The sequence below is a fragment of the Somniosus microcephalus genome, chromosome 3, assembly GCF_052327205.1.
Source record: "Somniosus microcephalus isolate GS21.2 chromosome 3, FLI_Smic_1.0, whole genome shotgun sequence".
NCBI classification, from domain to species: Eukaryota; Metazoa; Chordata; class Chondrichthyes; order Squaliformes; family Somniosidae; genus Somniosus; species Somniosus microcephalus.
Window position 1 is genome coordinate 277211724 of NC_140989.1, and position 17703 is coordinate 277229426.

Sequence of the window (17703 nt, forward strand, 5' to 3'; positions counted from 1 at the left end):
CCTTTTCAAAATGGATGATGTTAATGATAAAGTTGACAGCTCGTTTATTCGCAGCTTTCTCTACAATATTGCAGAGTCCAAAAATCTGATTGTTTCATGTTTTTTCCACATTCTCTTGTCAACAGCCTTGTTAATCCTATTTAGTAAAATTATTCACATCAGTTGTTATGGGAGTCTGATAGAACCACAGTTTTTAAATAAAGTCTGGGTCTGCAAACAAAAGCCTCATCGCCCCTAGTATTTGGATTAGCAGTGGACCTGATAATGCTGAAGAACAAAAAGAGAATAGAATCAGATAATAAGGGGGAAGGAGGGTTCAGATAAGGGTAAATTTATAAGTCTGAAGAGAAACGTCAAGGCTGTAGAGCAGAGTAGCGATTTGGGTAAGTTCAAGCAGATTGTGTCAGGAAGGGACAGAGGGGGAAAAATTCGTGTTTGCCGCAGTTAACGGCCACTGGAAATGCTAACCGAGTGAAATTGGTCAGGGAGGCATGGAGATAGGTGGTGCAGCGCTCAGCTTTCATGCAGCACCATCCTGGTGGCATTGCTGGAGGGGTCCGGGACGAAGTTTCTGTTCAGGTCTGGCGTTGCAGCTTCCTATAGCCTCTGTGAGCAAAGCTGTGGAGCTCACAGGGAATTGTGGGCAATGAAGAGGTCTGAGAATTAAAGGGGCCATGCACACTGAAGCAATACAAAATAAAATGCAGTGAATCAATACATTTTTCAGCCCTTTCTGCCTTTTAAGAAATATTCAATATTTAAAAGAAGTTCGAAATGTGAATATTCAGCTGTTAAAGCTGAATTATCTTCCTAACCTCAACAAATGGGAATACTGCTTCAGCACTAACACAAATGGCTCAGCAAGCCAGGGAAGGGACATCAAGGGTCTCACACACAGCACTCCAGCTTTGTGCAGGGGGTCAACACTACAAGACAGGCACGCTACCCACAGGGGCCAGGAGGTCCTCCAGAAAGAATGATGTGGGAATACATCACTAAGGCCATCACTGCCAACAGTGTCGCCCCCACCACCTGGCTCCAGTGCTCAAAGAAGCTTCATGACCTCAGACCACTGGTCAAGGTCAGTGATTGCATTTTCAAAAGCCGTCTCCTACCAACTGCACCACTAGCCTCACACACTGCTCAATGCACAACCCCCAATCACTCACCTACCAATAATCTGACATCAGCAGTAGGGAAAATCAGTGAGCTACCAATAGAGATTGCATTTTTGCTGGCAGTTTGCCGTAACCATGTAAATAAAGAATAATTCAGAAATTGGGACAGGTCCCCTGCTGACTCTTTTGGGTGGCTGTTCAACCCTGCCCATTACTCAACGGTTTCCCACTGGGAAATTAAAGTTACCACCAAGATCTTAGGGCCATATGGCCCATCGAGCCTGCTCCGCCATTCAATAATATCTTAGCTGATCTTCTACCTCAACTCCACTTTCCAAACCGATCCTCATATCCCTTGATTCCCTTAGTGTCCAAAAATCTAGCAATCTCAGTCTTAAATATACTCAATGACTAAGGACAGTCAGCATGGATTCATGTCTGACGAACTTGATTGCATTTTTTGAGGAGGTAACAAAGGGTAGTTGAAGAGGGTAGTGTGTTTGATGTAGTCCACATGGATTTTAGCAAGGCTTTTGACAAGGTCCCACATGGCAGACTGGTTAGCAAAGTAAAAGCCCGTGGGATCCAAGGGAAAGTGGCAAGTTGGATCCAAAATCGGCTCAGTGGCAGGAAGCAAAAGGTAATGGCCAACAGATGTTTTTGTGGCTGGAAAGCTGTTTCCAGTGTGGTTCCGCAGGGCTCAGTACTAGGTTCATTGCATTTTGTGGTATACATCAATGTTTTAGACTTCAATGTAGGGGGCATGATTAAGAAGTTTGCAGATGATACAAAAATTGGCTGTGTGGTTAATAGTGAGGAAGAAAGCTGTAGACTGCAGGAAGATATCAATGGACTGGTCTGATGGACAGAAAAGTGGCAATTAGAATTCAATCTGAAGAAATGTGAGGTAATGCATTTGGGGAGGGCTAACAAGGGAATACACAATAAATGGTAGGATACTGAGAAATGTAGAGGAACAGAGGGACCTTGGAGTGCATGTCCACAGATCCCTGAAGGTAGCAGGACAGGTAGATAAGGTGGTTAAGAAGGCATATGGGATACTTTCTTTTATTAGTCGAGGCATAGCATTTAAGAGCAGGGAGGTTATGCTTGAACTGTATAAAACACTAGTTAGGCCACAGCATACTGCGTACAGTTCTGGATGAACAGGAAAGATGTGATTGTATTAGAGAGCGTAGAGAGGAGATTTACGAGGATGTTGCCAGGACTGGTGAATTTTAGCTATGAGGAAAGATTGGATAGGCTGGGGTTATTTTCTTTGGAACAGAGGAGGCTGAGGGGAGACTTGATTGAGGTGTATAAAATTATGAGGGGCTTAGATAGAGTGGATAGGAAGGACCAATTTTCCCTAGCAGAGAGGTCAATAATCAGGGGGCATAGATTTAAAGTAATTGGTAGAAGGTTTAGAGGGGAGTTGAGGAGAACTTTTTCCACCTAGAGGGTGGTGGGGGTCTGGAACTCACTGCCTGAAAGGGTGGTAGAGGCAGAAACGCTCATCGCATTTAAAAAGCACTTGGATATTTACTTGAAGTGCTCCAAGGCTACGAACCAAGAGATGGATAGTGGGATTAGGCTGAACAGCCTTTTCGGCCAGCACAGACACAATGGGTCGAATGGCTTCCTTCTGTGCCGTAAATTTCTGATTCTATGAGCCACCACAGCCATGGGGTAGAGAATTCCAAAGATTCACAACTCTCTGAGTAAAGGAATTTCTCCTCATCTCAGTCCTAAATGGCCGACCCTTTATCCTGAGACTATGACCCCTATTTCTAGACTCTCCAGCCAGGGAAAATAGCCTCTCAGCATCTAAATGGTCTGCTTAATGAGGGCTCCAGTTGACCCATGGGTCATACAGGAGTTCTGCAGTCGAGTGTGGGTTCCGAAGAGGAATTATAAGCTAAGTGGAGGGGATAGCCTCATCTTTAAGCAGCTAGCCTTTAACTTGCTGATAAGGAGCAGTGAGGAGATGGACAAATGTGATGCAATATAAAAGCATCATGGCAGATTCCAGGAAAGCGGGCATAAACTTGTGTCACACACTGGCTTCACGTTAATAGAGCAGAAGCCCTTGCAATTCATGAAGTGGTCACTTTGTTTGAAAGAGCCTGCATTGCGTCATGGGTGCAGTCAATGACACCTTGGACTTGGAATTCTGCAACCTGTGTGAACCCAAGAGCCCTATCCTGCTGCTTCTGGATGTCCATGGAAAAAGTAATGAATGTGTATGCCCTAGCAAACAAAGCATCAGCCACCTGTTTAGTAAAAGCATGAACTGCAGAATGACTGATGTTACTGATTTCTCCTGTGGCAGTCTGGATGGAGCCAGAGGCAAAGAAGTTTAGGGCTGCAGTGACCTTGATTGTCACTGCCTTCCTACAGAATCAAAGCCTTCTTATGCACGGTTTCTCAGAGAGCTGCAGGTATGTCGTTCTGGACCTAGGTATTCTGTTGGGAGGGTAAGGTTTGTTCCAAGCATGACTCCAAACTATTTGCTCTGCCTCCAGCTACAGCTCTGTTTGCTCCACTTCCTCCATCCAGAGTGGGATTCTTAGAAGGGCCCTCATCAAGAAACAACTTAATAGATCACAACATACAATAGCAACTACAAGCACTTTCAAATCATTTAAGGTCAAAAAACTCAAAAGGTACTGCAAGGAATATGTTACCAAAAGCTCTAGAAAGCTTTACCAGAGAACAGCTGAGGATCCCTTTAAATAACATTTGAAATGATCACCTGTAGGTTATTACTGATGGGCAGGAGTAGGAAGTGGTGTTAGTCAGGCGGTACGGTTGGAAAATGGCGTCAGTATCAGAATGACATCAACTGATCCTGACTTGAATACATTCAAAGGGTTCCCACCTATTTCAGAGGGGATCTCTAGCCACCAAGAATTACATCTCCTGGAAAATCAGGGCATCTGTAAGAGTAGCGGTAAATGGGCAGCAGGAACATTTTATTTCCCGCCTGGTATCACCCTGTTTTTGAGAGCAAACAGGACAGTAAGGAGATGAAAATTGTCCTTTCACCCCAACTTGGAAGATTATTGGTAGAAACGGAAGAACAAATACAAAGAAACGCATTTAAGTCAAGTTAAAGCTCTCTTTGATGAAGACAAAAATCATGACTGTTGGAACCAATGTTAACATCAAGATCAGAGGAAAGGCATTACAGAATACAGACTACTTCACAGAAGTATATAATATGCAGCAATGCTAAAATTAGAAAAGACTTATCAGCTAGAGTTTACAAAGCTTTTAACAAACTGAATAACATCTGGAGAAATAATAGACTATCCTCAAAACTAACATCAAACAATATAGGACTGAAACCTGATCGATTATAAAAGGATACTGAGAAGTGTTATGTTCATAAATAAATAGACATTATCATTATGAACAGCTAGCTTCAGCTAGTCACTTTATTCAGCCATGTGGACTTCGTGTGCAGGCATCCATCTTGACTACTGCCTTGTGGGTAACCTTGTGCATCGTGGGCAGCCCACTCTTATATACATACAGCTCCACCTAGTGTACCATTCTAGGATGACATGTTACTGATCATTACATCCCCCTTTCTTTGAGGTTAAACAAAATCAGTATCAATCAATCATAACGACATAAACATCTTCACAACAGTCAATACATTTTCAATATAGTTTTCTTTGTATTCAAAGATTAAGTCTATCAGGCTTTTTTACTTCACGTGTGGATCTTCTCAGCAGGGGTAAGTCTGATGTGTTCTCATGAGAGCCTGTATGTGTGTTTGTGTTAGATTGTTCTGGTGGTGAGTGACAAGATTCAGTTGCGGCATTGTCATCGATTTGCTCTTGGATAGTCTCTTGTGTTTTTAGGAGGGAACGGCGGTTCCTCCTGAGAATCTGTCCTTCCTCAGTTCTAACAGTGTATGACCTTGGTCCTACTTCCTCAAGAACTGTAGCTTTCCTGTTCCATGCATCTAGATCCTCAATCCTGACAACATCATACCTTGTCAATGGTTTCAGAGTTTTGGATGACTTGTCATAGTATGATTTCTGTTTCAGCTTTAACAGTTGAAGTCTCTGTCTCAGTTCCTTACTCTGCTTTTCTTTTGCACAGCAGGGTAGCGTGGTGCGCAACTTGCGACTCATTAGGAGTTCAGCAGGTGAAGAACCAGAGTCTAAAGGGGAGGCTCGATAGCTCAGCAGGGCGAGATAAGGATCAGACTTGCTTTCTGTCACTTTCTTCAGTAGCTGTTTGAGAACTTGAACACCTTTTTCTGCCTTACCATTCGACTGAGCATACAAAGGACTGGATGTGATGTGCTGAAAGTCATACTGTGCTGCAAACTGTTGCCACTCCTTACAGTTGAAGCACGGACCATTGTCGCTAATGGCAATCCTGGGAATTCCATGTCTGGCGAAGATGGATTTCACATACATTATGACACTGCTTGCTGTGGTGCTTGAGAGCAGCGCCATCTCAGGATAGTTAGAATAGTAGTCAATCACTAATAGATATTCTTTACCATTCAAATGAAAAAGGTCCATACCAACCTTTTGCCATGGTGCTGTTGGTAAGTCAGCTACTATCATTGGTTCCTTTGCTTGTTTGTTTTGGTGTTTCTGGCATGTCTCACATTTGCCTATCATGTTCTCAATGTCCTTATTTATGCCAGGCCAATAAACAGTGTCTCTTGCTCTCCTTTTGTATTTTTCAATTCCGAGGTGCATGTCTTGACGTAGAGCCTGTGGAATGACTATTCTGTTCTGTTTTAGCAATAGTCCACTTGCGACACTCAATTCTGACCTGAGGTGAAAGTACTTTGGACAGGAACCGTTTGGCCAACCATGGTGAATGTTCTCTATTACTGTTCGTAACACTGTGGCCTAGAAATTCAGTTTGGGCCCGCCAGCTCGCTTGCGCCCAGAAGTTACCGCTGCGCGTGGAGCCACTTGCGCCCGCCGGAAATTCAGTTTCAGTGCCCCAAGTCGAAGCCGGCCGCTATTCAAGGGTGTGGCCGCCCCCGCTTGGGGCGCTGAAACTGAATTTCGGCGCGCTAGGTGCCGCAGCGCCACCCGCTGCGGTACTGCAGGCCTTCCTCCCTCTCTTAAGGGGGAGGTGCCTGCAACAGCGAGATCGCCGCTCGCTAGTGCCGGCAAATGAGCCCGGCACCACGGAGAAGTGCCGGGCTCCCGGAAAACAGCCGGCAATGCCGCGGGGGGGGGGGGGGGGGGGGGGGAGTGGAGGAGGCCGGGGAAGGAGGTGCGGGCAGGCGGCCGCCGAAAAAGCGGCCGGCCACACCTCCGCCTTAACTCGCCCCACTAAGGCTGCAGGACGGCCCCGTTTTCAGATCGCTGTTTGCGGCCGCTGCGGAAGAGGCGGCCGCAACTAAATATGGCGGTCGGGCTGGTAGCGGGGCACTGCGCACACCGATGACGTCATCGGTGGCGGCGCAGCGCTACTGGCTAATGCCGCCATTACCGCAGCGCTGAATATCGGCGCAATCTCAGCAAGTGGCGCAAAAACCCTCTTTGGGCGAAAACTGGGCGCAAAGCCTACTGAATTTCTAGCCCTGTATCTTTTACTGTTTCTTCTGCTATTTGCTTTGATTTTGTGTCTGACACGGGCAGCGCAGCAGTGACCAGACTCACATGCACATCCACGTCTTCCTCAGTAGAGCTCACATGACTCATTGTGGGTGCTCGGGATAGTGCATCTGCTAACACTATGGGCTGGATTTTGCTACGGGGGCGGGTTGGAGGTGGGAAACCCACATTCGGGCTTGTTGTCCCGCCTCCATGGAGATGTGGCCAACCCACTGGATTTTCCTCTGATTGACCTTGTTGAGCCCGCCCTGTGGGCTCAGCAGGCCAATTAAGGGCCACCCGGCAACAGGTGACGTCAGAGATTGACATTTCATCTGTCAAAAGCTTTTGGCAGATGAAATATCAGTGTTTAGCAGCTGTTTGAAGCTGTCAAGCACTGAAAAACTGCTAATTCAGCCTCAGTCCTTTCTCAGGATAACTTTAAAATCATTTTGCTGCAGAAACGAAGAAGCTGATTTTTTTTTAAAAATCGGAGCTTCTGTGGTTCTTGCAGCCGACTCCCGACACCGGAATGCAGGACTCCTGTAAAGGTAAGTAAAAGTTAAACTTATTTAAACACTTTAAACACTTGCAAAACACTTACCTTTGCACTCCTGCACCCCTCACTCACCTGAACACTGGGCATCTCGACCCCTCCAAGACCTCAGACCCACGTCCCGCCTCGAAAACTTTTCGTGGTTTGGAGCTGTCGGGAAGCCCACAAACCAGCAATAAAAATCGCGAATAGGCAAAAAACTACCTGTTAACAGGCAGTTTAATTGCCTTTAATCCCTTCCCGCCTCTGGGAGTCGGGTTCCAGCACTTGTCGGCAGCCAGACTCCTATGAAATTGACATGGAGGCGGGTTGGGGTCGGGACCCCCGGATCTCCGATTTTTATCGTCCGCACGCCTCCAACCCGACTCCAGGGGCTTAGGAAAATCCAGCCCTATGTGTTTGCCTGGTGTGTAGATCAGTTCAAAGTCATATCTTTGCAGCTTCATCATGAGTCATTGAATCCTTGGAGACATCTCATTCAGGTTTTTTTTTAATGATGGCAGTGGTCTGTCTCAACTGTGAAGGTGGGAAGTCCATATATGTAGCCATGGAACTTTTCTAGTCCAACTACCAAGCCTAGACATTCCTTTTCAATCTGGGCGTATCGACACTCAGTATCAGTCATAGACCTGGAGGCATAGGCAACAGGCTTCCAATCTTCACCCTCTGCTTGTAGCAAGACCGCGCCTAGGCCATCTTTTGATGCATCCGTTGACACTTTGATTCTCTTTGTTGGGTCAAAGAAGGCGAGTACAGGTGTGGTTGTCAGCACGGTTTTGAGGTTCATCCACTCTTGTTCATGTCTTTCTGTCCATGCGAACTCATTTGTTTTATGTAGCAGGTCTCGCAGACAGGCTGTCTTGGCTGACAAGTTAGGAATGAACTTTCCAATGAAGTTTATCATCCCCATGATGCGTAGCACTCCTTTTTTGTCAGTGGGTCGGGGCATGTTGAGTATGGCATTTACTTTTTCCATATCTGGCTCTATTCCTTTACCAGATAGATTATCTCCTAGGAAAGTGACTTCCTGGACGCCAAACTGACACTTGGCTTTGTTGAGCTTCAATCCATTCCGGCGTATGCTCTGTAGCACTTTAGTCAGTCTCTCATTGTGTTCTTTCAGTGTGGAGCCCCAGATGATGATGTCATCAACATAGACCCGAACTCCTTCCAGACCTTCAATTATGTGTTCCATCGCTTTATGAAAGATTTCAGATGCAGATATTATCCCGAAAGACATTCTGAGGAAACAATACCTGCCAAATGGTGTGTTGAAGGTACAGTATTTGGTGCTCTCTTCATCTAGTTTTAGTTGCCAAAATCCTCATGAGGCATCGAGCTTTGTGAAATATCTGGCACCTGACATTTCACTGGTGATTTCTTCTCGCTTGGGAATCTGGTAGTGTTCACGTTTTATGTTTGCATTTAAGTCCTTTGGATCCATGCACATTCTTAGATCATTGTTCTTTTTCTTTACACATACCATGGAGTTAACCCAGTCTGTTGGCTCTTCGACTTTCTTGATGACGCCTAGTGTGGTCATTCTGTCCAGTTCTTTCTTGAGCCGGTCACGCAGGGGTGCTGGAACTCTTCGTGGAGCATGTACCACTGGCTGAGCATCCTCCTTTAGCTGGATCTTGTAAGTGAATGGTAGAACTCCAAATCCTTTGAACACATCCTGGAAATTACTCACTACAGAATCCACCGAGTCATCTGGTCTGCTTATGGCACAGTTTATACGGTAGACTCTCTTGACCAGTTCTAAGTCCTCACAAGCTTTGTCACCTAATAGTGAATCAAGTCCTTCAGCCACAACAGAAAACATGATGATGCACTTTGTCCTTGACTGTCACTTTAAGTCTGCATACACCTAAGCTATCTATTTTCTGTCCATTATAGTCCTTCAGTAGTACTGACTTTTTCTGTATTTTGGGCTTTTCTTTCATATTTTTAATGTCACTCATACTGATTAAGTTTGCTTTTGCCCCAGTGTCTAGTTTCAATGTAACTAATGCTCCATTTACCTGCAGCGACATCATCCATTTGTCCTCTTTTACTGCATTAACTTTATGTTCAGCATTGTCCATTCCTGAGGGCTGCACATTTTCTGTATCTTTTTCTATATTGTCACATGACACCATTCGTACAAAAAATGTCTCACTTAAATCAGTGTCCTCAATCACATTGACTTGTTGCCCTTTTTGTTTTTACTTTTGAAAAGCATTGTTTGGCAAAGTGATTCTTTCCATAACATTTTGTGCACATTTTTCCAAACGCTGGGCATTGTCGTGACTGGTGTTTGTAACCACAGCGTTTACAATTAAAAATTCCTTCCTCCGATTGCTTTGCATTTCTGTTCTGCCCACGTTTCTTCCCTTTGTAGGACACAGCACCGACAGCAGCACTATCACTTACTACAATTGCATTATTATTAATTTCACTGAAAGTCTTCGCGTGCTTTTGAGCTAGCTCACTGGCTTGGCATATTTTCACAGCATTCTCCAATGTTAGTTTGGTTTCTCTCAACAAACGTTCCCTGACTTTTTTTTTATCATGAATACCAAACACAATCTGGTGACGAATCATGGATGATTTCAGTTCAGAGAAATTACATGTCTGTGTTTTCAGTTTCAGATCGGTCATAAAGCTATCAAAAATCTCATTTTGCTGCTGTGTCCGTGAACGGAACACGTATCTCTCATAGGTCTCGTTCTTTTTGGGAGAACAATGTGTATCAAATTTCTTTAGCACATCATCCAGTTTTTCTCTGTTCTCCTCTTGATCAAATACAAATGTATTAAATACCTCTATCGCCTGTGGGCCTGCAACCGTGAGCAGCAACGCTATTTTCCTTGCGTCTGGCTTCGTACCGAACCCGATGGCAGCAATGTAGAGTTCGAATTGTTGTTTGAAAGTCTGCCAATTGCGGTCGACATTCCCCGTGAGTTTCAAACCCTCCGGTGGCTTCAAATTCTCCATGTCGCGTTTCACAATATTCAGCAGACTTTACCAATCCTGGTACCATGTTATGTTCATAAATAAATAGACATTATCATTATGAACAGCTAGCTTGAGCTAGTCACTTTATTCAGCCATGTGGACTTCGTGTGCAGGCATCCATCTCGACTACTACCTTATGGATAACCTAGTGCATCGTGGGTAGCCCACTCTTATATACATACAGCTCCACCTAGTGTACCATTCTAGGATGACATGTTACTGATCATTACAAGAACCACCTTAATACTTTCAACACCAAATTTCTTCACAATGTTCTCAGAATCAGCTGGAAGATAAAAGCAATAAGCAGGATAGTCAAAGAAAGAACAAAGCAACATTTGCAAGTAGCCAATTTGCAACCCAAAAGTGCCTCAGCTGACACACTGTGCAAAGTCCTGAAATGATAGCCAAATAGAAAAAGCAGTATTGAAGGCCAAGAATAACCAGGTACAGCACTATGGAGAAGGAGCTCACAATTACAGCTCAGAAACAAGCATTCGACCCATCAAATCTGCGGCAGTATTTTTCTCCACGTAAGCTGCCTACTCTAATCCCACTCTCTTGCTCACTCACCAGAGTCTTTGATATTGCTCTTTTTTCAAGTAACTACCTTATTCCCTTTTAAAATAATTATAGACTTTGCTTCAACAATTGTGAGGTCAGCTTCTAGAAGAGGAACAGTTGCAGTTAACTAACCAGAAACAGGCAAGAGTGGAGAAGGTTGCTGTTGGCCTTACGTGCATGGTGTACTTACAGGAGCTGCAGGCAGGCATCATGCAAATGTTTGACTTACAGGTTTTTTCTTATGCAAGAATTGGCTTGTACTTATTTTAAATTATCATTGTAAAATCAATATAAACAGTAAAGTAAATGGTTATCACCATCCTTAACTAGCTAACATTAATGATTTTAAGATGCTGACTGCTAGTATTCTGGAAACTAACAAAGGTTTACTAGTGATGTTCACAAAGCCATTTTACAACATCTGGAATTTATACTTAGCATTCTAGTCTCCAAAGGAGTAAAATGAAAGCCTCTAAACAACTGCAAGACATTTGACTCAATATTCAAAACAATATATTTGTATAAAATAAATCAATTTTTTAATCCCAAACAAAAAAAATATGGGGAGAAAAAAGATCTGAATTTGAGCTCTGAACATGGAAAACAATTAAACGAAATACATTTTAATGTTTGATTTGTTGCTAGTACTTGAAAAGAAGTAACTATAGTTGCATAATGTTTATACAATAGATTAGCCCCCAAATCAGTGGTTTACAATTCCCACAAGTGACCACCAGAACTTTTTAATGGTGTTAGTGTCTTGTGAGAGAACTCAGGGCTGTCAAATGAATCAAAAATCATGATGCCAAAATCAATTATGCTGCAAACAGTGCAATGTTAAATGCACTCAAGACAGCAAGAGCAGAAATAACCAACCACTTAAAAACAATTAAAAATGACGATCCCCTTACATACTAAGCAATAAAATTTAGAATATAACATATCACTCTTAAAACTATAAAGTAAATGACACTCAACTTTCAAATCGACACATTTCACTGGCTGTACTAATAACACTGTAGAATGAGGTCCAGGAAATACAATAAATCAAACCAAACTCTTGAAGTGGAACAATAAGACGAACCTCCACATCAAAACAGAACCACTACTGTTGGAAAACAACTACTGACACAGACGCAAATAATACTGAAAATCAATAAACTACATCACGGCCCTCACAATTACTAGAACAGGTAATAATTCACGCACAGGTATAGAAGAGGATGAAGAGTGCAACCTGTCAGCAGAAGGCAGCAAAGACCCATGTGTAAAAGTACAGCAAAAAATTCATGGGAACTCCTTTGTCAAGTTAATCAAAAAAAGTTATTTTCTATAAGCTGCTTCCTGTTTTGGATAAGGGTGGGGGTCTGGCATCCACCTACTCTGACCTAAGAACAGATTATTTTAAGGATTACTAATAGGATGACAAATACAGACTATTTGTACATGTTCGGAACAGATTGAAATTAACTATATAACTGGTGTAAAGATACATTCATGATATATCATAGTCCACATCTAAAATGATTTAAAAAGTTAACAGCTAAGTTAGTGCTATATTAAAAGTACAGATTTGTCAAAGTTTAAGTGGATATTGCCTATACCCACCATTTTAAAAGTTAATGTATGCAGACTCATAAGTGAAGTGCCCACTTTGCTTAATAAGATAAACTATTGTATGGAAATGTACCAGAATTGTAGAATGCAGTTGATGTTTGCAATTTCCTACATGTCTGGATGATGGCGAACTGGCAGCATTCGCCGTCATTCACCTTTGAAACTGATCACAACTTCGGGATTTTACGCATGCACAGAGATCCTGAAGTTGTGGTCTGTCGTTCACTGCTCCGACACAGGCTGTGCTGTGCACCACCATCCTCTTAATACTCAACAAGAATTAAAAATTTTAAGACTTTCAATTTTTTTTTAAATAGTTTGTTCATCTTTATTTCAGGTTTGCCCTTTCCCCCATGTGAGAGCCCCAATCTTTGTTTTGCTCTCTAACATTTAAAAAAGGTTAGGGGGCAAAATTTGGTTGCTTTGCGCCTCCCGTTAGCGCCCTAACAAGGCGCAAAGCAACTAGCGCTCGGGTGCAGCACTGCTAACGCTTCCCATGAAATTCAGCGGGAGGTTAGCGGCGGCGGTAGCCAGTAGTGCCTCGTGGCGCTGCGCCTCCGGCGATGACGTCATCGCCCTGGCCGCAAACTTCGGTTGCGCCCCCTGATGTACCGCCGGACACTATGTCCGACAGGGTCAGGGGAGCGTATGTGTGGCCAGGTCACCGATATTTAAAGGGGAGGTGCCGGGCGGCCAATTCTTTTGCTGGCCGCCTGCCAGCACTTGCCCCCCTCTGCCATCCCCCCGCGAGGTGCTAGCCGCAATCAGGCAGCCCGGCACTTCTCTCGAGTGCTGGGCTCTTTTGCCAGCACCCCGCTCCCTTGTGGCCCAGCTGGGCCCCGGTTCGTGCTGCCCTGGGCCCCTCCCCTTTAATAAGGGGATAAAGGTCTGCAGTACCGTGTCGCGACCTGCCGGCGCGCGTGGCATTGTGGCACATAGCGCCGCGATATTGGGCTGGAGCGCACTAAGAGGGAGGGGGAGCGTTTCCAGTAGCGCCCCGCCTCCTGCTTGGCGCTATCATCGAATTTTGGGTGCGGGGCGCTAACTTTTTTGGGGCGCTAAAAGTCGCGCTTTGGCGAAGTTAGCGCCCCAAATGGGGCACAGCCCAATTTTTGCCCCTTCGAATTTTAAGAACTTACCCACTTTCTTGTTCGCTGTCTGAGAATTTTGCGTTTTGATTGGCTGCTTAGACAGCTTGTTGACGTCACAGCAGCTTGCACAAGGGGATCCCCCACTAAACTGAATGTCGGAAAACCCGAACTTCTCAACACAGAAATTGCAAGATCTTTGTGCAAAGCTTACTTCGGGGCCAGTGGCGAACGCCTTCGCTTCACCGCTGACTGCAAATTCCAGGCTGATGAGTTTCCAATCTTGTTTGTGCTGTCAGGAAGAGGTGACTTTCAAACAAGGATGAAAAATAAAACTGAAGGGTTTCCCAAGCATATGTCAAGCATTTACAAATGGCCAATTCAAGACTAAAATTTTTACAGGATTGAAATCAGATCATTTGATTTCAATCCACTCAGGTAACTAAATGGTGCCTAGTAAGAAAAGGCATAAGGAAAGGAAGACAAACTAAATGTGTAATGGGGAGATAAATTATATAGTAAACCTTTAACATGGTATAATTTAGCACTAAAGTTACATAATGAAAATCCATTTTGCTGCTATTACCTAAGACGCAAATCTTCCCAGATTTTTAACAATCCACAAATCGTTAGGATTTCATAATATTTTTTCCAACATTCCACTGCTTCAGCTGCTGATGGGTCCTCTCTTATATTGCTTTGGTACTCTATCAGCTCCACACGTTTGTTTCTATATTTTTCCAGTGTTCTTTTGAAACGTTGGCCTACAGGGCCCGGTATCGTTCCATCTTGAATGTCGTAAAATCTGAGAATGGTTATGAAGAATGAGCAAATGAATACAAGAAACAAAAATACTTAATATACTGCAGCAGTTTGACACTAGTTTGGTAATCTCTAACTATGAAAGGCACTCCCCATCTGCTAGAATATTCTAAATAAACTTCTATCTCAGTTACAGTTCTACTAGAGGTTTGATCCCAGTAGCCCCTTTGATCTTCTGAAATAACTGATAGTGGTTACATAGGGCTGGATTTTCCGCCTGGAGGCGGGGTGGTGGCCGGTCTGCTGTCTGGCGAGTTCCGCTCCCACTCCCACTTGCAGCTGCCCTGCAATAATGATTTTCCCCAGATTGGCCTCATTAAGGCCGCCGTGCACGCTAGCTGGCCCAATCGGTGGGTGCGGGTCGGCTGCTCGCGCTTGATGACACGCTAGGAACCTGGATATTTAAGGGGGCCATGTCCCCTTTGATTTTCATTTGTTTTCTTCTGCTTCAGAATGCTGATTGCTGCAGGCATGGCAGCGCAACGAAGCAAGGCTGCTCCCTGGTTTGATGATGACTCCCTCCATGCTCTTGTGGAGGGAGTAAGAGGACGCAAGGAGGTCCTCTTCCCTTCAGATGGATGGAGGAAGCCTCCTCAGCACACAAAGGCAGCCTGGCTGCAAATTGCTGAGGTCAGTGCAAGGTCGGTGTGTACACGCATCTGGGTGCAGTGTAGGAAAAGGTTTAACGATCTGCTGCGCTCAGCAAAAGTGAGCATAACATCACACTTACCTTTAATCTGCTTCCCACCTCTTCTCATCCCCATCACTCTGCATTGGCAACCTACTCCTGTATATCCCAACTCACCCTAACATCCCTTGCACCCTCACCCATCCCTCTCTATGTACAGAATCACTTCACCATCTTACTATGCACCACTCACACTCACTGTTATGCAATGACAACAACTAACAACACGCAGGGAGGGACTTTGGTATTGGCACCTCACTCCATCATTGTCTCCCTCTAAACATCTATGTTATCCATTCTTTACACTCACTCCATCAATCTCTCTGAAACTCCACTTGTGTCCCTCACTGCAGGAAAAGAGAGCCCACAATAAGAGGGAGAGGGGGAGGACAGGAGGAGGCCCACCATCCGTGGCACATCTAACGCACGCTGAGGAGGCAGCTCTGGAGATCGTCGGAGGTGGAGAGGAGCTGGAAGTGGGGGATGGAGAGAAGGGCGCAGTACAGCAAGCTGGTGACAGAACTGATTTCCAACCCTCTGATTTTGCATTCATGAGTGACTCATATGGGATCTGATGTTCATAGAAATTGAGTTCTGATCATCTGCACAATGGGATGTGTCTGTAACACATGTCTAACTCATGCCTTTACTCCCCCACTGGGCCATCGAGAGCCCCCTCCCCACTGTCCAGGAGGAAGAGCAGGAGGGCTCCTCAGAGGAACCTCCAGCCTGAGGGAGCACCGTCAGCAAAAATGAGCGCAGCCAGCACCAGCGCAGAGACGCACACCTTGGTGGGGCCTTCGCAAGATAGAGTAGTGTTGTCACCTGGTGTATCACAGCTCACAAGTGAGCAGGAGCAGATGGTGGAGAGAGGGACAGCAGTGGAGAGTTCTCGTCAGAGGCCGCAGGGTGCTCCTAGCTCTGCTCAGCTGCATGTAGAGGCTGTGCCTCTGGGCCATCCAGAAAGATAGCGGTGCTGGAGCTTCAGGAACAAGTGCAGAAGGCTCTGACTGAGTTTGCAACCACAGTAACTGCGAGTGTGCAGAGAATTAAGGAGTCCATCTCAAACATGAGCAATGCCGTGGTGCACGCAATGGCAAATGTAGGTGCCACCATGGAAAGGATGGCAACCTCCATGGAGGACATAAATCACCAGACACAGACCAACATGGTGACTCTTCTAGATAGATGGTCAGCTATGGAGGATAGATGGGCATCTATCGTGGACAGGAACCAGAGCTACATGGACGTCCCTGTTATGAGGACTGTTAGTAAAGAGACGTGCAGCAAGGTGCTCTCCAGCTACTTGCTAGCAGTGAAGTGCAGGTGACCCATGAGAGGGATGGTGGTGGTCGAGAACAAGGAAGTGGGGGCTCCTCTCCAAGAACTCACACTCCCATGCCACGGTGGAGCCCTCTGCCAGAGCCCCAGATGCCTCACCCAACACAGATGGCCATCTCTGCCCCTGCACAGCCGCAGGAAGAGCAGAGTTTGGCGGAGCCCTCCAAGGCTCCCAAACCCAGAGGACGACTGCCAAAAGCATCTAAGCAGGCGCAGCAGGGAAGTGAGCAGGCTGTCTCTACATCTGCTGAAGCCACAGGGGAAGCACCACATAGGTGCACGCGTAAGAGAAAGTTAACACACAAATAGTCACTTGGGTCGTTTCATATAATCCAAAGTTACGCTTGTGATCTTTATTTCTATTGTATTAAAGTAATGCGATGTGAATGATTCAATGCGTTGCCCTATGTGTGCTCAGAATTTGAAGTGACACAGTGAGGGGTGAGGGCGCCTTTTATCTGCAGTGATGGTGGGGAGAGTGATAGGAATGCACAGTTCATTGTACAGATGCTGTATGGTGTGGAATGGAGTTCCTGCCAACCCTCATGGGCATGCGCCAGCCACTTGTATGTGCATCGTAAAGTTACGCGAATCTGGCATGGATTAGTGCATCCCTTGCCTCACGGCCAGCAATGTGCTCACGTGCTGGTAGCACTGGGACAGCCGCCTCTGCCAGGTGTTCCTCATCTGCAACCACATTCGGCTCTTCCTCCTCCTGAGGACGAGGAAGCTGTGCACTGAGCCATTTGTTCCTCAGGCAGCGGTAAGCCACGCTACAGTGCAACGTTGTGCAGTGCACAGCAGACCATGATGATTCTGGAGACCCTGGCTGGTGCGTACTGCAGGGCTCCACCAGATCTGTCCAGGCATCTGAAGCACATTTTGAGCAAGCCTATGGTTTTCTCTATGATGTTTCTGGTGGAAATGTGGCTGTCATTATAGCGCGCTTCAGCTTCGTTTGATGGCCTCCTCATCGGTGTCATTTGCCACATCTTCAGGGGATAGCCCTTGTCTCCAAGTAGCCAACCATAAAGTTGGGTTGGCGGATTGAAGAGCTGAGGCACAGTGGACTGCTGCAGGATGTATGAGTCATGCCAGCTGCCAGGGAACTTTGCGCACACATGCATAATGTTCTTCCTGTGGTTACACACCAGCTGCACGTTAAGTGAGTGGAAGCCCTTGTGGTTCACAAATACAGCTGGGTTGTGATGGGGTGCCATGATGGCCACATGTGTGCAGTCGGTGACGCCCTGCACCCTTGGGAAGCCTGCCAGATTGGCAAACCTAACCGCCCGCGCGGTAACACTTGTTTCATCCATTGAGA

At 45.5% G+C, this 17703-nt stretch overlaps 1 protein-coding gene across 3 annotated transcripts in view; it reads right to left on the reverse strand.

Annotated features, from left to right (window-relative positions):
- The window catches only part of LOC147121985 (testicular spindle-associated protein SHCBP1L-like), a 66238-nt gene that overhangs the window by 14903 nt on the left and 33632 nt on the right, over positions 1–17703 (reverse strand). For 2 of the 3 annotated variants that reach the window (XM_085982598.1, XM_085982599.1), the window contains exon 5: positions 14115–14333. The exons of the other annotated variant lie outside the window; for it this stretch is intronic. In XM_085982598.1, coding sequence (XP_085838724.1) covers positions 14115–14333 — 219 coding nt within the window. The remainder of the gene's footprint in view (positions 1–14114; positions 14334–17703) is intronic. 3 annotated transcript variants of the gene reach the window in all.